Genomic DNA, 22241 nt, shown 5'->3' with positions numbered 1-22241 from the left:
CTCCGCTTATCGCTTATCGCCCCAAGTAAATAAAGTTCTATTGCCGCCACCATCACAAAACAAATTCTGCTGGCAGCAAATCAGTCTATACATATATAGGTTTACCCTACGGCTGAGGGTAAAGAATGAGAGTGAAACAGAGAGTAAGGAAAGACTAAGTACGAAAGAAGCCCTTACTTTAATATAGATAATTGCCCAGAGTGTATCCTGTTATGTTACGCAATACTTCTAGCATAGGTATATATCAGTCTTAGCCATATTAGACTAAGAGATCCAAGGCTTACTATTCTTTTAGCCGGGTAGGAAGATACGTGCCTAGTAGCCTGAAGCGTACACTTACATAATTAAGTAACGTCTTCAACATTGGCTATACTACATTCAATATACTACGATAGGTTGATAGGAGATTGAGTACATGTATTTGTAGAGGCAATCTAACTTAACGGTAAGTTAACTCAATGATATAAAGGGCTATATAGGGGAAATTTGTTTTGACACTGTGGCGGCAATAGACTGCCATATCCAAGTAAAAAAAGTCGAAGCTAAGCTGATCGTTGCAGGTCTATACATATTTATACACTATTTTATACAATGGCTCAAATATCTCGAACCCAGGAATCGTCCTTCATGTGGCCCTCACGCTTAGGGCCTTCCTCCAACCAGGTGTCAACCAGGCCCTCCTTGGGGTCCTCGTCGGGGAATCCACGAGACCGGCGAACATCCAAGACGAGGTTTCGCACCTTCAAGGTGACCTCTTTGCGCAGCTCAACTGCTTCTTTGTTGTTCAACAGCTCCTCGCTCAAGACACCAACTGGCAGGTCGCGGGACTCGGGGTCTCTCTTTTCAACCTTGGCTTTTAACTTGTCCCAACGTGACCTCATATCTCCGAAGACTTCATTGGTGTCCACCTTGGATCCGAAAGTAACACTGACCCGCTTTCCAGGCCGAGGCAAGAACCGTGGGAACTTCCGACTCTCGTGCATGACATCGTCGAAGCCTTCGATCCACATCGGAACAACGTCCGGGCACTCCTTGGGCTCTAGGATAAGGCGTGCAATACCCCACTTGAAATAGCGCATCGTCTTTCGCGGTGACTGGTGAATCTTGCCCTCCGGGAAAATGTGCACCCACGAATGGGAGTTGCAGGAGTACGCGGAAGGGGCCAAGTGCGCGTCCTGGCCGTTGGTGGTGTATGCGATTGAGAGGTCCGAGAAGGGATCGACGCAGACGTTTTCCTTGCTCCAATGCTGGCGTTCAGGGATAGCGCGGTGGTGGTCAACAGGGAACGGGCCCTTGGATAACAATCGAACGGCTTCGGTGATGGCAGGTTGTCCTAGGCCACCAAACGGAGAGTGTGCGAGACGGTGTGTAGGCAAAACCTTGCCCATAGTGAAGAATAGCGCGAGGGGTCTATAATTGTCTCCAGTCAGCAAGTCATTGGTAGCCTAGACGAGTTGCCCATACCTGTTCTGATAGCAAATATCGTGGCTTCCAAATGACCATCGCTTGTTCCAGAATCGCATAGGCAAAATGCCCCAAATCAATGGATCATCCATTCTGGTATCCCGGCGCAAAGTCAGCTATCTTCGAAGTTTGGGTATAGGTTGTCTCGAGGGGAGTTGCGTGAACGTACACGCTAAGATGGTTTGACACTAGTATCAACCAATTCAATCAGCATTGTACTAGACATATTCCGAGTCCTTTCTCAGACGTACCTGTAATCAATCCTCTAGATCGTTCCGATATTTCATGTCGCGAGTCCAACAACTCTGTGAAAGCTTCCTTCCCATGACACTCTGCATTACAGAGGACAGACAGGAATCCACGACAGAGACCCGCCACTCCCCACATCGTTGTGTTGGAGAAAGCCCTCCAAGGGAGGGACGGGGAATCTGCTGTTGCGCTGGAGTCCATGGTGGATGTTGTAAGGGTGCTATAAACAATCCATAGACAATTCAGCTCTGTTCAAGCCACTGATAGCTTGAGAGAGAGGGGACTCCACAGAAGAATCGCTTGCGTCGAGAGAAGAAGGAAAATGTCGCGTTCCTGGAAATCCACTGTTTCGGGATCACATGATTTTGGTTGGGGAAGTTCAGAGCAAATCAGCAGTCCAGCATTACACTATTTCCATTGATGAAACAGTCCGTATTGAACTAAAGCAAGGCCATTGACCAATGTAGCCAAGTTACCCCCGAATTACTCTCTTCTGCCTTGTTTAGCCCGCGCAACTCTCTCTCCGTCATCTATACATCGGGCGCACGGACCAATTACAGTCCCGACTCAGCGCACGATTTTCTCCCGACATTTCAACACCAACAAACCACAATGTTCAAGTCAACCCAGGCATTATTCGGTGGTCTTCTCTGGTGCGTGTGATCTACAGGAGACTTCCCAACAGGTTCAAGCTAACAATTCGTCCCCGAATACAGGAAGACCCCGTGGCGTCTCTCCTCACCCCAGAAGGCCCGGCAGCGCAAGCGCCTGCGCTCCGTGGACCGGGTCGTTGACACCGTCAGCGCCGCACTCGCGCGCAACGGACAGAGTTCCAAGGCTGTGGAGCGGTGGTACGCGGAGATGCCGCGCGAGGAGGAGATGCTGCCAAAGGACAAGTACACTCTGTTCGATAAGAAGGAGAAGAGCTACCGGAAGAGCATTCACAGTATGTTTCCAGCACTATGCATCATAGCAGTGTCAATTGTGTCCTGTCATTGTGTTTTTTGGATTAGATGAGCTGACTGTCTTCCTTTTCTCCAGAGCTGCCCAAGTGGACTCGTGTCAGCCAACGTGTGAACCCTCCTGGTTTCTAAGGGATGCTTTGTCCCTCGCACATGTACTATACAATAAATCCGACGCTCGACTTTGGAACGGGACTCGGAGCGAAAACAACATATGGACTACCGGAGTTTTGGCTTTTGTGAATTGCTGCGCAGCCATTCTGAAGAGGATGGTGGCTTACAATGTTCCATTATTACCCCAGCGCTTAGATCGGGCTTTCAATTCAATTGCATTTCGATATACTGTCTTGTGTTTGGTACTCCGGCTACTCCGGGGATGCTAATGATAGAGATGGAACAAGGGGAATGGTAGTGAGCGTATGACAGTCTTGAAGAGATGGATATGTCGAGTAATATCTCAGGTTGAACGACAGAATAACCGACTGAAATAAACAAAGAAACTGCGCTGTGCAGACAGGATACCCTCGTCATGAGACCCGACGGTTTGGAGCTCTTCGTTTGCTGGAATTGTGGCTGGGAATCAATTTGGCCGACGCACTGCGGTAGCATTTGTTGACTTGCGACACCACTTCCTTCACTTTTCCCCGATTGACACGCCCTTCATAGATGCCTTTGCGAAGACGATATCCCCAACGAACGTTCTGCCAATCTTCAAGCTTTTCCTGCCACCCTGCACCTCCTTCGTACCAGGCGTTCTTCTGTGAGGTGGACATTTCAAAGCCTTGAGGCGGTTTCGGCAAAGCCCAGCAAGCTGGATCAATATGTCCATCAGGCGGTTCCTCTGCCGACCCTTCAAACAGTTCAATGCTGCGGATAGCATCTCGAATGCCAGATACCTTCCGCTGCTTGTTGACCGCCGCACGCCAGGAGTCTATGCGAGGTGTATGCGCTCGCTTCTTGATGGAGTTAGGGTACTTGAGTCGAGGACTCAGACTTGGCTCCGGATATGGAACGTTGAAGCGAGGGTCTCCCCAGTCCCGGCGTCCATCGTTGTTAACTCTTGATATGGGATCGTACACGATCCAGGTTTCTCTGTTCAGCCAGTGGTTGGCAAGCAAGGCAAAATGATATGGCTTTTGCCCGGGGCTGAATTCGTTGAAGACCCATGCCAGTTTTCGATCTAGCCTTTCCATCAATCTGACCTCCCAGTCACTTAATTCGTCGACAGGCCCTCCTATTTTCAGCTGATTGTGGTCTGTTGAGTGTCGGGTGCACCTACTTTTCCCTTTTGGACTTGAGCGATGAGGCACTTGGGTAAACAAAGAGCGGCTTGAATCATGTGCTGATCGCCATTCATCATGGAATTTCCCTCTGGCCGGCTGTCCATCCTTTCCGGGAGGGCGGCTTCTTGCTGGTGCAGAGTTCCATTGGATAGACCTGGTACATATCTGTTTCTCATTCGAAGAGAGGACCTGGTCACCCATGAGTACTCTCGAAGTGAAAGGCATCCGATCTTCGGAAATCTGCAGATGTCCCTGGTCTTTCCTTCGTCTCTTCGGGCGAAGAGGGATAGACGAGCTGCGTTCAGATATATAGCTGGCCAATAATTCAGTCATCGGCGTCCCAGGAGGACCAGATGAATCACGAAGATTTTCCAGGGCTGTAACTTTGGGCCCTACCTGCATCCGGGCTGCCCAACTGCGATGTCTTTTTGAACCCCCGTGTTGATGAGCTGGGTATGGTGTATTCAGGGTGGAGGAATCGATTGATGCAGCAGCTTCGTATTGCATATTCATATGGTGGACAATCGACTCAACTGGAAATGAGATGGCGTGAGGCCCATCACCTTGTGACCACGGAACCACTCTCCGACGCTGGTAAATATTGTTATGTCGTGAGGGTAATGAATGGACACGGTCAAACGGAATTGATGCTCTGGTTGTCAGCCTCGGTCTGCTTTCAGGTGAATTGAATGCTATGTGGTGATCTGAAGAGCCAGCAACCTCTAGGGGATGCCTGAAGAGCTCCTCTATGATCGAACGAGTTATAGGCTGTTGGCCGTTGTTTAACACGTGAAGTGGCCGCGGGATCGACTGCAAAACGTCTCTCTGCTCTCGCTGTCTTTCCAAAGAATTAGAGGCCCAGACAGAACTGGACAAGGCATCATCCACCAAAGCCCCGTGGCACTCCGGCCGCGAACAAGGATCCCAAATCTCATCAGCCGACGGCAGATCATCATAGCTCTTCAACCAATCCGGTAACCACCAAAGCCCTTTCAGCTCGCATCGGCGTTTCTGTCTCTCCTCGCCGCCGGGATCCCACCAGACCCAACTATAATCAGCCCTTGTGGACTTCCACGCGGTCATTCTCCGAATCCAAATGAAGAAATCACGAATGACCCGTTTGTTCCTATCGTGTGTCGGGCGTGATACCCAGCCATACCATGTGCGCGCATACCGGGTCTTGGTAGATTTCCCTGCTCTCAGCACCTTGTTTTGGTTGAATCTTCTGATAAACTGGCCCAGCTTCCAGAACAACACTGCAAGTATAAATATGCCGACCGTTCCGGCCATCAGTTCGGCGAATACCTTCGGATCGATTGACTTGTGAACTTCGACTGGGACGTTCGGCGGCCGTTTCGGGGGACGAGGAGTGCCAGGTCCAAGTGAGTGGCTCTGTCGAATACCTAGTGGCGCCATTGATTGATGCCGGGTGTATTTTCCAGTAAATAGTAAGGATATAGATGATGGTGTGTCGTTAAGACTGTTTATCTTTGACATGCACACTTGGGGAGGGTTGGGATGCCACGAGGCAGCAGCAGCTCACGGAATTGCCTACCTGCCACCTCCGGCTTCATGGATGTATGAAATATGAAATTCGCTTTAGTCTTATTTCTAGGCGATACTATCAATAACTTCATTGCGGATATGGATGATTTTATAGCTTACGGTCATGAATGTGTCCTAAGCTTCTCAAGTATCGTGGAATCTCTAGCATCTTTCGAACATTGTTCGCGAAACCCCAATCCGTAGCGTCACTGATTATAAAATCTCATACCATGGAAATGTGTCGGCGTAGAAACCCTCATACACAAGATGGATTGTGAGAGGGCTCTTTAAGACTTTCTACATCGTGCAATATACATGTAGACTAGACCGAGGTAAAATAGGTATGCTTGACTTAATTCCTCTGACTTGGCGTAGCGTCGTCATGGAGAGTGGGTTTAAATAAGGATTGACTGGCATCCCAGTCTCCCGATGCAGTCAAGATAGCAAGCAACCAATCACAATGATTTCATATATGCCTGAGGCTTGTTTCATTATTTATGTCTAGAAATACTTCTTGAGTATTAGAACGAGATTTATTGCTACCCAAAGTCTAACACACCTTTAACATAGTTTTATACTGCCAAGACATTACGACATAAGATTTATCAGAAACAAAAACCTACCCTATGCAGAGGAGCGCCCATCTCATCGGCGGCTCGAGATCGATCGACGTGAACTCTCGGAGATACTCTTCGACTCTCTTCTAGATGAGATGATTCGATAGGGCCACCACTACATTGAATTGAGGAAAACCATAGTCCGCACTTCGATACTATAGACTCCTTATAGAGGAGGGGGGTGGGTGTATGGTTAGGAGTTTAGTTGAGTGCGAGTTATCTTAGACAAGTCTTTCTAAGCAGTTATTAGGTAAAGATATCATACGAAGCTTTGTACTAGGCTAGTAGAAACCCTATGGACTAACTTATAGAGTCAAAACTATATGTTGCCTTGGTTTAATCTCTTTGAATACCCTGTTGACTATCCTCTTTAGTTATCGGTCAAGTAACCTGCGGGCTAAATGACCCGAATTCTACACCTTCATCTTCACCTTACCGACATCTTAGATCTTACTGATCCATATTTAGTTGCCTTCTTAAGCCCTTTGGGGGTACCGTTTCGTTCTTCTCATTCAATCTAAGTTTAAATAGGGCGAATGGCGGATCAAATGCCTATGGCTCGAATCCAAGTTACATTTCTCTCAACCGATGACGGCATCGCGAAACGACACACCCGCTCTAAAATGATGAAACCACATCTCCTCTTCCCGTGCAATCTGCAGATTTGTGCATCGGGATGTGGTCATGCTGTCTCGGACGATCCTCAAGGCATCTAGCTCGCCAAACCCAGCTTCTGCGCTCCCGGCAGAGAGCAAGGCGGTCGAGAAAGACCTGGTCGTGCGCGCGAAAGACCCTGCAGGTCTGACATAGAATATCATGTGGTGGTCAATCTTGAAAATGTCTCGTCGCAGTCCGTCTTGGGGCTGCTGTTTAGGTCACAGCCATCCAAGAGTGGGGGCCTCTTGCGCGCCTGGCATATACGCTGTTGGTGGCGGGCATTTACTCGTGTTTATTTGATTAGCTGCATGGTAAATCAGTCCACATGTATTTGTTGAGGTCAGATTCCGTGTATCTTAGGCAGTCGGGCTCGGACAAATGGAATAAGCCCTTACAATTCCTGCCTAACTCTGAGACAAGTCTAGACTTGTACTCCGGTGGCAAAATAGCCCCCACAATCGTGACGCTACTGAAAGCCAAATTCTGATATCAAAATGATATGTCAGTTCGCATTGTATACTCTAGGGCTGAATCTAAGCGACAGAAATCTATGACTGCAGATATTCACATGAAACCCCGAGATGGGAATATTCTCTTTGCTTTTTCCAGTAGCTAATGATCAAGTGATATCAAACCAGTCAATCGATCGGCATTAATGTCTGGAACTCAAGTTTCCGTTCATGCCTGCCTAATTGGGAAAGATACGCGGTCTACCGCCACACCGCTCCAGCCACCCTTGCCTTCTAGCCACATCACTAGCCACCTGCGGCTGAATCGTGGCTGTGCAAATAGTTGCCGATCAACACATTCAAGGTCTCCCAACACCCCTATCTTACGTTTTGTTGGGCATCCCGTGTTGAGTACATCACCGCAATCTCTGATGCTTTTGCTTCATTGACGATCTTGGTTTTCTAGTCCGATTTGGCGCCAAACCTGTTCCTCAGGTTCGTCACTTTCCATCTTGAAATCATACTTTGCCCTGCATGCGCTTGCATCGCGCTTGCATCACAGGCTTCTGCCCAACTGAGAGACACCTGAATCTTGATCATAGAAGCAAACAAGGCTGACCTTGTTTCTCTTTCTTCTCGCGGGTCCGAAGCGGGTCCGAGAGATGATGCGAACTATCGAGGAGATCGACAGTCTGATCGCCAAAGCAGCCCTGCTGGTTAGTGTCACACGTGGAGCAACTGAGATAATGCCAAACCGGATCCCGCACACATTGATTCGGTGTTTTATGCCGGGTTTCTGGAGTATAATTAAGTTTGGCCAGGTGAGGCTGATCGCGCATCTTGTCAGAACCAATGTGGTTAGGGGCTCGGCTGTCAGTTCAGCTCTAACACTAGCCTAACGCCTTTTCCTTGCCCCCTAGGCAACACTTTTTGAAGGAGCAAATCCCAATTGATTTTGTGAAGACCAGAAGCATTTTCCCAAAATTGGGCTCACTGAAGCTTACTGCAGGTTGTAGTATGTCGGTGGTACCGAAGGATGAATATCTCCTTCACTTGCCTCCACTGTCGCCACAGTGCACTTTTATGCTGTGGCTTGCAGTTCTTTCTTGAAGGGAGAGCCCTGCAGAGCCGAATGTTGCGGTCTGCTCTCCCTTGATATCACTCGGTTCTTATTGGTCAACTAGGTCTAGTTCGGACCTCCTGTGGATAATAAAGCTTCGATATACGTCCCAGATGAGATGCCTGCAGACTAGTGGTGCGCCACATCTCCAATGGAGGTTCGAACGGTAACATCCGTGAGAAACTGAAATGACAGACATCGAATGACAAGACACCGGTTTTTGGTAGCGGTCCCCGGATGTCAAGCAGCGACCCGCTGGTTGATCCGTGCACGAAACTATTGAATGGATAAGCCGATAATCCCATCTCCTGTGCCTCAATCCACAGGATTCCCAACCCTGCTGATGAACGTTGATTCTGCATGCCAAGACGTTCATCTGACAAAGTTCTCATGGAAAATGCACCCAAGGCGTGAAGGGATCGAATCAAAAGGCAGGAGAGAGTGGAACCCCATGCCCTGAACTCTATGGCCGATCCTGCCACTAGCTTCAGATCTCCTGTGCATCTCGATCCCTCAGATCTCGTACTTACTCCACATCTATGTTGGACGCGTACCCATTGATCAGACCAGAAGACAGGACTAGGATCAATTCGCCCCACTGTTCGATCCCATGCTGTCGGAACGTGCGGCGGCAAGGATCCTGCATGTGCCGAATAGTCAATCGAGCTCATAATTTTTCACTGCATCACGGCTGGCTTACCCGTCCCAGGTACCTGGTCACCGACCATTGACGCAAATCGCGTACTTTTGGACGGTGGCAACATTGGGTCCCATCTTTTCCAACTGGTAAGGTTATGCGTCCAGACTACGGTATTGGCCCCTCGGCGTATGCCGTGAAGTATATGAAGTCCCGGTCAGAACCACTTCAATCTCGATCTATTCATATCCCATCTCTATAATCATCTCTGATTCCGAGTTCCCTTTGATCCAATCCTACTTAACCTTCTCGTGTTCGTCTCTACCTTTACTCGGACTTTGTTCCAGATCCTTCGTGAATATACTTCACTTATACTTCACCAATTACGCCCGTTCCACCAGTTCCTCGTTGGGCCAAAGTAGATCAAGGTGCCTTAAACCTTATATATCTATGAGCTCTTCCTCCTTCTACGCCCTTCAACAAAGCAAAAAATGGCCGGTCGTGAATTCACTCTGTCTTTCGAGACCACTCCCCCAACAGCTGTGCGGCCCGGACTCCCTTTTACCATCCCGGTGGTCATTGCAGTGAATCCCATCGGGACCCCAGCCCAAAACGTCCAAGCCCTAGTGGTGAACGCCTCCCTTCGCAACGAAGCCGGTACTGGAGCCGCAGCGGGCCTGAGCGGCAATCTTACAGCAAGCGTTCGCAGCCGAGCCGACAATGCAAAGAGCGGATACGCAAAATTTAGCCCTCTGACGATTTCACAACCGGGAAAGTTTCGCCTGCGCGTGATGCTCAGCGCAGCCTCGTATAACGGCGTGGTGACCAAGGAGTACGTCGATTCAGCGGTAATCCACGTGCACACCGGCGCAGCAGCTGGGCAACAACCAAGTGGGTCTTTCTTTTCCTGTTTTCCTGGCTTTTGTGTGTCAATCTGTGTTCCTTTGTTCTCATATTGGCCGTTGGATCTCTTCGCGTTCTCTTTCGCTCCCGCTGTTTCTATGCCCCTCTCCCACCACAACGGTTCTCAGCTTAGGGCCACAGCTTTAACCCCTCCCCTGCCATTTTCGGACTCATGCTGACTGCGGGAACCTTAGCTGCTGCTCAAGTGGCACGCCTTCAGCGACTGACGGCTGAAAATTTGGATATCTCCGCTGCCGACATTGCGGCATGGCAGCGCGCGTAATTCGGTGACAGATATCTTTCCTTCATTTTTTTGGAGTTTTTTGGGCATCGGTTTTCCTTGGTTCGTTTTGTCGCAATTTTACTTATTCGAAATACGCCTACGTCTCATGCGGAAGAAAGTAATAAGGAGTATCACAAATATTGCACCTTTGTTAAATAGTCCAGGGCGCACCGGTCTATTAAATACCCACTTGTCTCGGCGAATTACTCCATATGCTTGATCGCATCGTTTTTGGCGTCAGTTGTCGTGGCGCGGATTATTTCTCCTTATCACTATGCAGAATGAAGCGACCCCTTTTCTGCAGAGATCATCCGCGCAACGGGTGGTGATCGTCAGTAAATCACCATACCCCTCCCTAACTAAACTTTGGCGTTAACGCCCTTCAATACGGGATCCTCGAAATACACCGATCTTTCAAAGAAAGTCTGACTAGTCTTAGATAGGAAAATAGTCCTAGTCAGCAGCCTCATCGAGCATAGATGGCCGGTCCCTCTGTGATTCCAGCAGCCCGCACAGGCACAATCTGTCGCGAACCACTCTGTCTTTTTGCCTCATCCCATGCCATGCCATGCTAGTTTGGGTAATATTATATGATCGGCCAATAGGATGCGATCCCGTGGCCTATATGTTAGGTTTAACGGTAATACATATAGTACAGTCTGTCAGCATCAATCGATCGATCGGAATCGTTGAAACAATTTATGGCGTGCTGTAACGGGGCCCGTTTGATTGCTTTTCGGAGTCTCCCTGGAAAGGCAAGTCCATCCACTTGGTGGAATCAGATAACAAGGATCGAGCACGGTGGTCCTTAAATGTACGTTGACTAGATTGTAGAAAAATAAACGTGATTGATCCAATCATGTGGCTCTCATAGGTTGATTTCCTTGGGATATGATTAATTAATTATGTCGCGATATCTGGGACCACAACCAATGGGAGGAGATCAATATATATAAGAGCGAAATGCATCTATGGATTAGACAATAGTTTAGTGAGCAGTGAAGTCCTTCTATTCCTACATGAGGTATCAAGTTGTCGCAAGGGGACGGAATTCCGCATGGTGTATTCCACGTGGCGTACAATCCTTGTCGAGATAAGCGCGATCCCCTAAAATTGTCCTGCGAGGGACACTGGAAAGGGTTAGCGCTGCGACATGGTTTTATCGTTAGGGTGCACAGGGTGGGGGACGCACAGTGGGGGTGCTAAGCTCCCGGAATCAGACCGGTTTCTGCTACTGAGATCAAGTATATGGTTGCGTTCTGGTCTCTAAAAGGTCCGTATGTAGCTCTATAAGGACATACGCTTTCCTGAAAGAATCTTTATCAACATTCTGCTTTGATATTACCTTTTTCGGACGCTTTCTTCAAGCTGCCTGTTTGAGACTGGTTTAGGCTAGTCTTAGAAGGGATGATTTTTTGTTCTACCTCTACGTAGTACGGCCATCTCAATCAAGGTGTTTGCCCTCTCGATCTCGCTTGTTTGCTTTACGACTAATTCTTTACGCAATTGGTTCGAATTTCATCACGTTGGAGCAAAGAGCATTTTTAGAGAATAGAACTTCAATTGATAAGGGACTTCATGATAAAATTGCAAATGCATCTTCCCCTTTATGGGGACATAGATTGCAAATTGACTAAGTTTATAACTATGTCTCTGCAAGGGACAAGGCAATGACCTCCTTCCAGAGGGCCAAAGTGTAACATAAAATAACATCTTCCATCACAGGCGTGAAACGCGACCGCGACAACCTCACGACATGATGGAGGGCATCGGATGAATAACATCGCGGACTGAAAGTCGAATTGAAATGCAGCACGGTGACACACGATTCACTAATGCACACAAGACTGGCGATGGGAGGGGAGCGGTCACACTTGTCAAGGGTTGACGCCCCGGAGTCTCAGAAGATGGAGCCAAACAGCTTCCATTCATGGCGGATCAGGATCAGACCTTGATCTTCGCCAAAGCCAAGGAGTCGGAGCTATCCTGGAGAAACGCATAGGTTTGCGCCTCGGTAGAGTTGTAAAACACGACGGTAGAAGTTTGACCGCAGGACTTAGCAATGTGGGCTTGCCATCAATCATTCAGCTGTCCTTGTCGGAGCTGCGAAGCTTTTCAATGCCCTCGCGGACAGTCTCACGAACACTGAAGCCACCAAAAAGCCAATCGTTTGAGTGCCGTCCGTAGTGGTTGACAGTCCCGCTATAACGGCGGTAGTCTTTGCGGACTGAGGTTGTACCTTGCTTGGTCGCAAAGTCACGCTTTGGGGACCGAGGTAAAGAAATTGTGGGAGACATCTCTGTCGGGCTGGTAGAGTGATATTGGTGGTCGCGGAAGTATGAAAAGTCGGGGTTGTTCCGTGGGATGTCGTGAGCCTGGGAGATAGTCGAGTCCTGGCAGGAACGGCTCTTAGGAATATCGATTGGAGCAGGGGATTTAGACAGAAAGATCTTTGAGGACAGAGAGGAAGATTCGTCCCGTTTCTTCTGGGAGGACTGACTGGTGCGAGAGGAGGTAGAGGTGGTTGATGCTTGGGAGAGAGATCTCTTAGGATATCTGGAAAAGTAGATTTGAGGATACAAGACTGAAAGTAAGACAGCCTGAAATCTGAGGGGGATACTAGCGATATTTATGTCTCCATGATCGTCATACCCTGTAGGGCAACCAACCAAAATGCAGCATGCTGTGACAAAGGAACAAGACGGGACATAACCAATTACCGTGACTCTCAGACGCACTTCGCCCTCCCTTAACCAATAAAACGAACAATATCAAGCCCACCGAGTCCACCTGTAGGGCCTAGCGGTGAGATTCACGGGATTTCAGCAACAGAGTGCCCTATCGCACACTCCCCGGCCAATAAGACATCGTGTCTGCCTTAGAGCCTCTTTTCCCGCTCTTCCCACCCCGCATATTCACCGCGAGTCTTGAACTGAACTGACACGTCGGCCTGCATATATTGCAGGTTGTCCTGTGACTCACTTGTCATTCCTACTCTTTACTACGTACATTCCAAAGGTATTTCGCAGATGACTCAAGTGGGTCGAAACAGGGCAATATGGTGCCGATCAACAAAAATGTGCCCGAATATTGTAGCCTTGTGAGACAGACCTATCACACCTCGCTCCCCGCCAATCAAGCTCGTTCATCTTCTTCTAGCGTCCTTCGAGAAGTCCCGTCCTAACCGAGGAATACACGTGTCTCTCTCAGTCGCTTGGCCCCCATTCTGTCAGCCAAATTTGTACTGTAGCTGAACGTGCTCTCGGCACGGTCATCCCGGGAGGTTTGCATATGTTGCCCGTTATGGGGCGCAGTGGAGCTCGTCTAAATAGGGTGCAGTGTTTTACCCCGGTCAACCACGATCATATTGACATCATTATCTGGCACAGGGACAGGCCATGTGCCCTTTCTCTATACCTCTTATGTTCTCCGATGCCGGAGAGGAACCAGGGGCAAGTATACCTCGTTACACAACATCATACCCTCGAATATAATATCTAACTTTGTCTGTCTTTTTACTATCTCTGTGGATAGATTTACCCCGTAAACTATTTGTTCTTTCTCACGCCGTGATATTAATCCAATTCAATCCCCATGTCTTGAGGTCACAATTTCCAGATACATCTTTCATCTCCTAAACTTTCCACATGCTCGTTTGAAACGTATGGCACTGCATCTGTCCCCTTGCTCGGTGGTCAGGCGCATGAGCACGATGCACTCGTTCGTCTCGTCATGAACGGTGTAAAATGTAGAGGCGTTGGAAAAGGAAAATCTCGTGTACTTCCTCGGTGCATATCGGATAGTAATCACAGCCACTGTGTGGCTTGCCTTTGGGATATATTCCAATGGCCCAGAAACAAGAGAACCTCATCGCATTTTCAGTATTGATAATAACAATCATCATGGGTGTAACCTGGTCGCAATTCTTTCCGCCTCCTCCTTCCCTGACAGAAACCAATCTCCCTAGCCCAGCAGGCAAAGTCTTCATAGTCACCGGTGGCTATAGCGGAGTTGGATTTGAGCTATGCATTATTCTCTACAAAGCAGGTGGTAGAGTTTACATCGCCGGTCGCTCCAAAGAGAAGGCATTACATGCAATTGAAAGAATCAAAGCAATCTCCAAGTCATCCTCTGCAGGTGCAGACATTATCTTTCTCTTTCTCTCTCTGGACGACTTGACCACAATAAAACCAGCCGTGCAACAATTTATTAGCGCTGAATCACGCCTGGACATTCTCTTCAACAATGCAGGTATATCCAATCCTCCCCAAGGATCCGTCTCGCCTCAAGGTCACGACCTCCAGCTGGCGACAAACTGCCTCGGGCCACATCTTCTTACACAGCTCCTGCTGCCTGTCCTTCTGCATACGGCCAAAAGCATTCCTCCTGCTGGTGTTCGAGTGATATGGACAGGATCCCTCGTTGTCGATATCTCTGCGCCAGTCGGTGGATTGGAAATATCAGAGCTTCTTCGAAAAGAAACAGATCCAGCTCGCAATTACATAAACACCAAGGTGGGAAACTGGTTTCTGGCAAAGGCTTTGGCAGGTCAAGTTGGCGCAAGTGGCATCTTAAGCGTGGTACAAAATCCAGGGAATCTGAGAACAGATATCGCCCGGCATTTTTCAGTGATTCTTCGGTGTCTCGTAGCACCGCTGGCATATCACGCTAAATTCGGTGCGTATACTTCGCTTTGGGCGGCTTTTTCTCACGAGCTTAAAATTGCTGATGGAGGGAGCTATATTATCCCCTGGGGTCGTTTCCATCCCTGTCCAAGAGATGATTTGTTGCGAGCCATGGAAACGAAGCAGCAAGGGGGGACTGGGTCTGCGGATACGTTTGTGCAGTATTGTGGCGATCAGGTTGCAGACTATCTAGCATGAGAAGTCTTTTCCTGGTTGGTCTAAGCGGGAGTACGAACATTCAGCTTGGCTCTCATTCGTTTCTATGGCTTACTCTACAAATGGATATTGAAATAACTGCAAGTGCCAGACTGCGTTCGATTTTATCTGTTACGCCACTCGTATACTAGCTAACAAACGGTGCTCTTAACGCCATGAAGTCCTTCTGAATCAGACAAGTCCTCCGTCATTAGAACTTGAACCATTCCATCAAACCAGAAATGCAGACATAAATGCAAATATAAGTGCAAAATGCAATTTAGAAATCAACAGAAAAAAAAAGAAGAAGATCATTCTTCATGTTCCTGGAGTGTCCACAGCGTGGCACTTGGTCTCCTCCACGCACGCGGTTGTTCAGAATGGCATCTTCGATGCCGTCTCTCAGCCACGAACCTCGCCGCATCGGCACCAGATAGCGTCGACCTGCCCCTATCTGAGCCAGCACCCAGCGGTACCAACGCCTGAGGTTGTATCAAAGTAGACAGATTGGGATCACCGGTCATATTGGAAGGAACCACGAGCAACGACTGAGTTTTATTCAACGGTGGCCGACGAATAAGTCTGCGCAATACACCGCGATGAACATTTTTCCGGGTATCGACCGGCGACGCCGACAACTGGATTCCATCATTTCTTTCCCTGGAAGATCGGAACCAGAGTCTAGTCATCCGTCTTGGTGGTCGGACTATACCTGCCATCTCGGTATCATCTCCCAGTACGTCCTCTGTGAGGAGTGGTATGGTGGTAGCTTGGGGGAATGAGCGCTGGATGTAGTTTGCAGGCCCTCTACCTGGCTTCGAAACATGGAGATCGAGGCCGCGAGGCTCCAGCATACACAGCTCTGAACCGCAGTGTGGCCAGGTGTGGTGCCTTCTGTGGTGGCGGGTGTGCGGCATGGTGGGATATGTAGTGGTATGCAAGGTATTCGGTGGTTGAGAGTAATAGATAGTAAAGTCGGGTTTATCCCTTTTCCATGGTGAAAGAATAAGTCAAAGCCGAGTGTTTGTTTGTTCCTTGTTGATATGAAATGTGGAGAATGTGGAGGAGAACAAGCATATATATCTTCCTAATAACTAGTACGATTTTCTAAAAGCAGTTGACTAGTCTACGCGTGAAGGGCTAAAAACTACCGAGAGAGGGCCCAAGTGACTCAGGACTCAGCTGTGGGTAAAAATGACCCGGGTGCTTATAGATCAGAATGCTGGGGAGGCGAAGTGCAACATTCAGATTTGTCGAATAATGGATCAGGGACGAAAGACAGGCGGGCAAAAGTAAAACCTTGTGCAAGCACTCCTGTCGAAAGCCGTTATTTGGACCAATACAGACGGGGGAAATGAATCATTGAAACTGAATTAGCATCTTGCGCCTTGTCGGGCGGATCTTCAGGTGGGAGGAATGACCTGCTAACCTGATGTGGTCAAGAGGACGGTCCGCATAGCCAGGCCCCGGTCGCATGACGGTTTTTAACAATCTTATTTGGAAGTGAATTTAATTACAAAGTAAGAAGCACTTTAAAGACTCGGGCTTCACTATTGCTTCCTTTCAAGGGTTTTACATTTGTGAAGTAATCATCCAAATGGCTCTCAGAACATAACGTCAAAGATGGCCAAATGTTCCATCAACCAGCCAAGTGGTCGAGCAGTAACTCGGTCATTCAATCTTCCTTGGTCTAGTGGTGATGATTTCCGCTTGTCATTAAAACCGATAAGCGCGGGAGACCGGGGTTCGATTCCCCGAGGGAGAGTTTCTTTTTTTGTTTTGCATTTGGCTTTTTATTTACTTCAGGAACACATTGACAGAGAGAGTGCTTCCTTCCTCTCTTTCTCTTCTTCTGTCTTTTTTTTATGAATTCTCTGATTGTTTTGTTGTTCCAAAAATTGCCCCAGGCTGCCCTGCTGGTTAAGCCCTAAATCCAGCACTAATGGACCTAGTTCCAGTTTCATAAGAAAAGCTCTTACATTTGAGCCCCCTTATTTCCACTAGAGCAGGCAGCACAGGCAGCAGAAGCATCGCCAAGCACTCGCTTGGAGAACACCAGTGATGTTGTGGCTTTACGATGCAGCGCTTCATGGCTGGGCCATGATGGAGCCGCTCATGACCGGAACCGCTCTTCCCCCCAGGTGTAGCGCCTCCAGCTTCCTTGCCCCATCTAAGCCCTTGCCAACCTCGACGTCAATCAGGATATTGCTGGCCCGTCCCATCTCAACACCCTGCGTGATCTCAAAGCTGACCGACTGCTCCTCCAGTTCATGCAGGCTCAGATAGCTTGACAGCGCACACGCCGCGCTTCCCGTGGCCGGGTCCTCTACTGTTTGATTGACCATCCTCGTGCGGATCCTATGGACTACCCTTCCGCCGACCCGCTCGGTGCCGAGCCGGACAAAGTAGTATCGCCGCGTGACCCAGCCATCACGCCAACCGTCATCTAAAAGCTCCGCGGGCAGCTCAGGTAGAGCGCCTACCCACACGGCGCCCAGCAGGTCGAGCGACGGCAGCTCGATAAGCGCAAACGTCATGCCCTTGACTATACTGAATAGCGGTGCAAGGCGCTCCACCCTCGCAATCTCGGCCTGGGACACAGGGAACGAACCCGGGTCAGGGCCCGGCAGACGTCTCTGGTGCAGCCTGACATTATGCGGGATCGCGGCCCGGAGGGCACCACCCGCCGCCGGCTCGATATTGATAGGCCCTACTTTTGCAAGCAAGGTCCGCACGCCGTTCGGGTGAAGCAAAAAGGCCGTGCCAATCGTCGGGTGGCCGGCAAATGGTATCTCCTCCTGTGGCGTAAAAATGTCGAAGCGCCGCTCGCCTGTCGCTGGGGGTTCTCAACGTCATGCACAAAGACAGTCTCAGATAGGTTGAATTCCCTGGCGATGGCCTGCTTCTGGGCCTGCGTCAAGACTATGCCTGGTGGGATCGTCACCACTGCGAGGGGGTTGCCCTTGAAGCGCGTTTCGGTGAACACATCAAGGGTGGTGAAGGGCAGCGCCATCAGGAGAGGAAATTGCGATATTTCCTCACGGCTTATCCACAACACAAGATAAATTGTCCGCAAGATAGATTGAATTATATCCTTCTGTTTGCAAACCAAATATATGCTTGGCTGGGTTGTTGGATTTTTGGGGCCGGGGGAGGGGAGGGGGAGGGGCGGAGTATGGGGCCAAGAGACTGAGGTGGGAATGAGTCAAACAGTAACTAGTTCATAGTGTTGTTCCAGTTTTGCAGTACAAGACCGAGAGCACGGCGTGAATCATTTACTATACCAAACATAGCCTAGCGCTTCTTGGTATTAGGGGTTGAGAAACAATTGAAGAGTGTAGATGGCGACACCGATTTCCGGAAGTCCTGTATCTATCCCCTGAAATGCCATCTCAAGAATATCTCTTCGGAAGTGATACGGAAGAGTCCAAGGAGCCTCTTCCAGCACTCCAAGCCGCAGTCGACACGGGTGAAGTGGACACTGTGCGCCAATTGGCATCCACCGCGGACCCTGCAGATCTGACTGCCGCCCTGTGCCGATCGTGCCAACTCGGTAACAAAGCCCTCGTCGAGGCTCTGGTTGACACTGGACGATGCGACATCGATGCAGCCGCAGATGGAGAAACCCCTCTCTTTCTAGCCGCGCGCAAAGTTGACCCGAGTATTGTCAAGTACCTCCTCGAACGTAATGCCGACATATCCGTCAAATCTATGGATCGAGGCCGTCAAAGGGGCGCTCCAACAAGAACGCCCCTCCACGGCGCGGTCGAAGATGTGCGTTACCGCAAGAACCCGGAAAACCTACTCCGGCTGGAGGTGGTAATAAAGTTACTGCTCGAGGCGGGATGCGACATCAATGCACAAGATGTACACGGCTCGACTATACTTCTGCGCTGCCTGGGCGACGAAATCCCAGTAATTGAGCTTCTCTTACAACACGGAGCAGACCCCAACATCCGAGGCAGCAAGGGAGACACACCAATGCACTATCTTCATAGCCCTCTTGAGCACCCGGAATGGCTCGGAGCTCTCATGGCACATGGGGCGCGTCTAGACATTCCCGAGGAAGAAGGAAAAGGTTACACCCCTCTGCATAGGTTCGCGTCTAGGAGCCAGCTGGGCGATCTTTCGTTGTTCAGACCCTTTGTACCTGACTGGAATATCATCGATGCCAGGGGAAACACACTTCTTCATGTTGCGACCAAGCAACATCGCAAAGGAAGCGTTACTCTATCAGAATTGTTAAAGGCTGACCTTGATCCGAATCAGAGGAACCATGACGGACAACAGCCTATACATATGGTAGATGGCAGTGGAGACAACCTGACCGATGCATTGGATATTCTCTGCGCAGCCGGTGCGGATGTTGAGGCTAGAGACTCTCGAGGACGTACGCCACTCACCAGGACCATGTGTGGCTATCCTCGATACAACTCTCGCGAGCTTATCCAGACATTTCTTCATCGCGGGGCCAATATCAACGCGCAAGACTACAAAGGCAATGGTATCCTATGGAATCTCATTGATGGCAAATTCCATTCCGAGTACCTGGACTTTCTACTCTCCCTCGGGGTGAACCCCAAAATGACAAACTATAAAGGCGACACATTTCTGCATCATCTTGCAGCAAACTACGCTGATGGCGTTATTGATCAGGAGAGGCTTATCCCAGCCATGAAAAAGATGGTTGACCTGGGTGTTTCCCCCACTCTTCCTAACTTCAAGGGCTGGACAGCTCTACATGCTCTGTGCAGTCAGGTCTCGGATCATTTCTTTGCGGCGGCCGCGGAGGGCGGGAAGTCTGCGATCGATTTGCTGTTGGATCTTGGTCTTGATGGTGCTATAAACACGGCTGATCACCAGGGCATTCGGCCCATTCATCTGGCAGCTACGACCTCGGAGATACTGGTCGGCAAGCTAATTACCCGTGGAGCCGATCCCACAGCTACCACGAATGATGGGCGGAATTTACTTCACATCGCCTCCACTGCGCGGCAAAGCAACATAGTAGGATTGCTGCTGGAACACTATGCCTCTTTCAATCAGACCGCTCTGATCAATGCGAAGTCAAAGGACGGACGGACACCTCTCCATGCAGCCTGCCGATCCGGAAGGTTGGAGACGGCGGCTCTATTGCTCGCTCACGGAGCAGATGCCAGCGCTCAAGACGAGCGAAAACAGACTCCAATGGATGTATGCAGCGAGTTCCCCGACGAGGACAAGCTGTGGCAAAGTGCCGACGACCAAGAAAACATGTTCCACACGTTCACTGCAGCTGGGATCCTGTCAGAGGACAATACAAGGCCAAGGCAGCCCTCATCCCGCAACAAGAAATTGCGCCACAATGCCAAACGTGTCGGGTGGAAAGGAGAGCTCACCTCTGAAACTTCAACCATTAGGATCGGACCTATCGTTCGACTTTTGGCGTCTAACAGTGGCATCGTTAAAAAAGAGCGGTTTGCCGTTGGCCCGATGTTCCATGCCGTTGAATGCGACGATGAGCAGATGGTTGTGGAGCTTGATAGAGTATCACAAGAGATGAACATCCCGCTCGAAAATCACAGGCCCCTTGAAACCGAGACTATCCTGGCGCGCTCTAGGAATCTCCCAGGCATTCTGGAGGAGGGATTCAAGGGCCATATTTTTGAAGGTGGCCTCTTGTCCATGGTGTTACGTGGCCATGAACAAGAGTTGGCACAGGCCTTGGAGAAGAATGCTTCCAGCGATGTGAACTGGGCCAAGGATCAGACCCGTCTGCCGGAGATCCTGGTCACTCTCGCGAGATGGGGATACGCGGAACTTTTTGAGCGCATTGGATCTCTCATACCAGGAAATGATTGGATCAACAGTGGAAAGGCCAATGTTTTGGGCGAGGAGCCCATTAGCCATCTTCTGGCGGCCGGGATGCGCCATCTTCCCAACTTGGAAGTTATCAAAATCATGGTTGAGAAATTCAATGTGGACGTCAACGTTCAGTTCACAAGTAACATGCAGCTCAAACCCAAGGTCTATTACCAGTCCTCAATGGCCCAGCGGCGGCAGTACAAGGAGGGTGATACAATCCTCCATTACATCGCCCAAGGCGAGCATTGGTGGCATGTAGGTGCAATCAAGTACCTTCTAGAGCACGGGGCCGACCCCAACATCCGCAATAGCCAGGGCAAGACACCGCTGTGCAATGCAGTTGCAAGGGGAGAGCTAGCCGGCCACCGGCAGCGCGACATCACTCAGATCCTTCTAGAGGGCGGCGCCGATCCTAACATCCCTGCTTCATGTGGTTACACGCCATTAGCCATGTCAGCACACGATACCCAACTGTTCCAATTACTGATCGACAACGGCGCCTATCCTTCCCAGTATCACCCCATGGAACTATTCGCCGCATTGGCAAGCTTCAACACCGATGTCCTCGAAGCTCTCCTGAACATGGACCTGGACTGCAACACAACGGTACTATCCGACGCCCAGCCTCACTGGCATACCCCCCGCTTCAGAAAAGTCCCCTCAAGACCGACATGGATCATGAGCCCGCTCCTCTACATCTCCATGCTAGCATACAATGAGGCCAACACGCGCGACAACGCCATCGGCATGATCAAAACCCTGATTGAGCATGGCGCCGATCCCTACCTGCCCTGTGACGATAACAAGATAATTCTACACGAACTATTTGAAAACGGAGGAATCATCCAGCCGTGGCTTGAAATGCCTGGCCTCGATCTCGAGCGTCGTGATCCCAGGGGACGGACGCTACTGCTAGCTGCTGCAAATGCTCCTTTCGGCGTCAAATCGTATGTCAGTATAGCGCCCATTTTCCCGTTGCGTAGCGGTAAAATCATATCGTCAGGGTGGCTAAAGGGTGACCGCACACGTGCAATGGCGTTGTATGAATGTGGTGCAAATCTTACTGCCGTCGATTACAAAGGAAATAATGTTCTTCATGGTCTGGCAGGGCTTGAAACAAACGATATGACCTGCGAGGCCGAAATCAGGCGGACATTGTCTTTATTTGTGGAGAAGGCTCCGGAGCTTGTGAGCCAGACTAATGTGGAGGGAAAGACGCCTCAGATGATTGCCGAAGAGCAGGGGGCTGAATGGGCCAAGGAAGTCCTTGAACAGGGTGGAGTTGGCGCGTAGTAACTGTATATCGATTGTTAGATACCAAATACCAATAATCGTTCAATATTATTAA

The 22241-nt window shown here is 49.7% G+C and overlaps 9 protein-coding genes across 9 annotated transcripts; 4 read left to right on the top strand and 5 right to left on the bottom strand.

The window, feature by feature from the left end:
* Window positions 1–454: 454 nt before the first annotated feature.
* Window positions 455–2009, bottom strand: N7446_007429 (tafazzin). The gene is made up of 4 exons (XM_058516174.1): window positions 1716–2009; window positions 1634–1652; window positions 1465–1557; window positions 455–1410 (listed from the first exon to the last, which is right to left on the bottom strand). Exons 1-4 carry the CDS (start codon window positions 1912–1914, stop codon window positions 597–599), a joined length of 1125 nt encoding a protein of 374 aa, XP_058373352.1. The 5' UTR covers window positions 1915–2009; the 3' UTR covers window positions 455–596.
* A 316-nt stretch (window positions 2010–2325) lies between these two features.
* Window positions 2326–2807, top strand: N7446_007428 (mitochondrial 54S ribosomal protein mL60; the record flags this gene model as incomplete). Its single annotated transcript, XM_058516173.1, has 3 exons — window positions 2326–2366; window positions 2430–2659; window positions 2755–2807. 3 exons carry the CDS (start codon window positions 2326–2328, stop codon window positions 2805–2807), a joined length of 324 nt encoding a protein of 107 aa, XP_058373351.1.
* Window positions 2808–3202: 395 nt separating this feature from the next.
* N7446_007427 (uncharacterized protein) lies at window positions 3203–5374 on the bottom strand (the record flags this gene model as incomplete). The annotated part of the gene is made up of 1 exon (XM_058516172.1): window positions 3203–5374. One exon carries the CDS (start codon window positions 5372–5374, stop codon window positions 3203–3205), a length of 2172 nt encoding a protein of 723 aa, XP_058373350.1.
* Window positions 5375–9474: 4100 nt separating this feature from the next.
* N7446_007426 (uncharacterized protein) lies at window positions 9475–10217 on the top strand (the record flags this gene model as incomplete). The annotated part of the gene is made up of 2 exons (XM_058516171.1): window positions 9475–9874; window positions 10081–10217. The coding sequence occupies 2 exons, from the start codon at window positions 9475–9477 to the stop codon at window positions 10167–10169; spliced, it is 489 nt and encodes a 162-aa protein (XP_058373349.1). The 3' UTR covers window positions 10170–10217.
* A 2036-nt stretch (window positions 10218–12253) lies between these two features.
* Window positions 12254–12851, bottom strand: N7446_007425 (uncharacterized protein; the record flags this gene model as incomplete). Its single annotated transcript, XM_058516170.1, has 2 exons — window positions 12254–12753; window positions 12839–12851. 2 exons carry the CDS (start codon window positions 12849–12851, stop codon window positions 12254–12256), a joined length of 513 nt encoding a protein of 170 aa, XP_058373348.1.
* Window positions 12852–14071: 1220 nt separating this feature from the next.
* Window positions 14072–15052, top strand: N7446_007424 (Short-chain dehydrogenase/reductase SDR; the record flags this gene model as incomplete). Its single annotated transcript, XM_058516169.1, has 1 exon — window positions 14072–15052. The coding sequence occupies one exon, from the start codon at window positions 14072–14074 to the stop codon at window positions 15050–15052; it is 981 nt and encodes a 326-aa protein (XP_058373347.1).
* Window positions 15053–15360: 308 nt separating this feature from the next.
* N7446_007423 (uncharacterized protein) lies at window positions 15361–15966 on the bottom strand (the record flags this gene model as incomplete). The annotated part of the gene is made up of 1 exon (XM_058516168.1): window positions 15361–15966. The coding sequence occupies one exon, from the start codon at window positions 15964–15966 to the stop codon at window positions 15361–15363; it is 606 nt and encodes a 201-aa protein (XP_058373346.1).
* Window positions 15967–17136: 1170 nt separating this feature from the next.
* N7446_007422 (PhzF family phenazine biosynthesis protein) lies at window positions 17137–18062 on the bottom strand (the record flags this gene model as incomplete). The annotated part of the gene is made up of 2 exons (XM_058516167.1): window positions 17137–17874; window positions 17910–18062. 2 exons carry the CDS (start codon window positions 18060–18062, stop codon window positions 17137–17139), a joined length of 891 nt encoding a protein of 296 aa, XP_058373345.1.
* A 698-nt stretch (window positions 18063–18760) lies between these two features.
* On the top strand, window positions 18761–22186 carry N7446_007421 (uncharacterized protein; the record flags this gene model as incomplete). Its single annotated transcript, XM_058516166.1, has 1 exon — window positions 18761–22186. The coding sequence occupies one exon, from the start codon at window positions 18761–18763 to the stop codon at window positions 22184–22186; it is 3426 nt and encodes a 1141-aa protein (XP_058373344.1).
* Between the last annotated feature and the right edge of the window lie 55 nt (window positions 22187–22241).

The sequence above is a fragment of the Penicillium canescens genome, assembly GCF_028828765.1.
Source record: "Penicillium canescens strain IBT 15451 chromosome Unknown utg000004l_segment0_segment0, whole genome shotgun sequence".
Classification (NCBI taxonomy): Eukaryota; Fungi; Ascomycota; class Eurotiomycetes; order Eurotiales; family Aspergillaceae; genus Penicillium; species Penicillium canescens.
Note: the sequence above shows the minus strand (reverse complement) of the source record. Positions and strands in the feature narration are given on the sequence as shown.

What these genes read in the sequence shown, in the direction of transcription:
- N7446_007429 (XM_058516174.1), bottom strand. Translation starts at nt 1,914, where the DNA reads ATGGACTCCAGCGCAACAGCAGATTCCCCGTCCCTCCCTTGGAGGGCT. An exon ending in GATATTTGCTATCAGAACAG is followed by an intron (nt 1,411 to 1,464) that starts GTATGGGCAACT and finishes AGACAATTATAG; the next exon opens with ACCCCTCGCGCTATTCTTCA.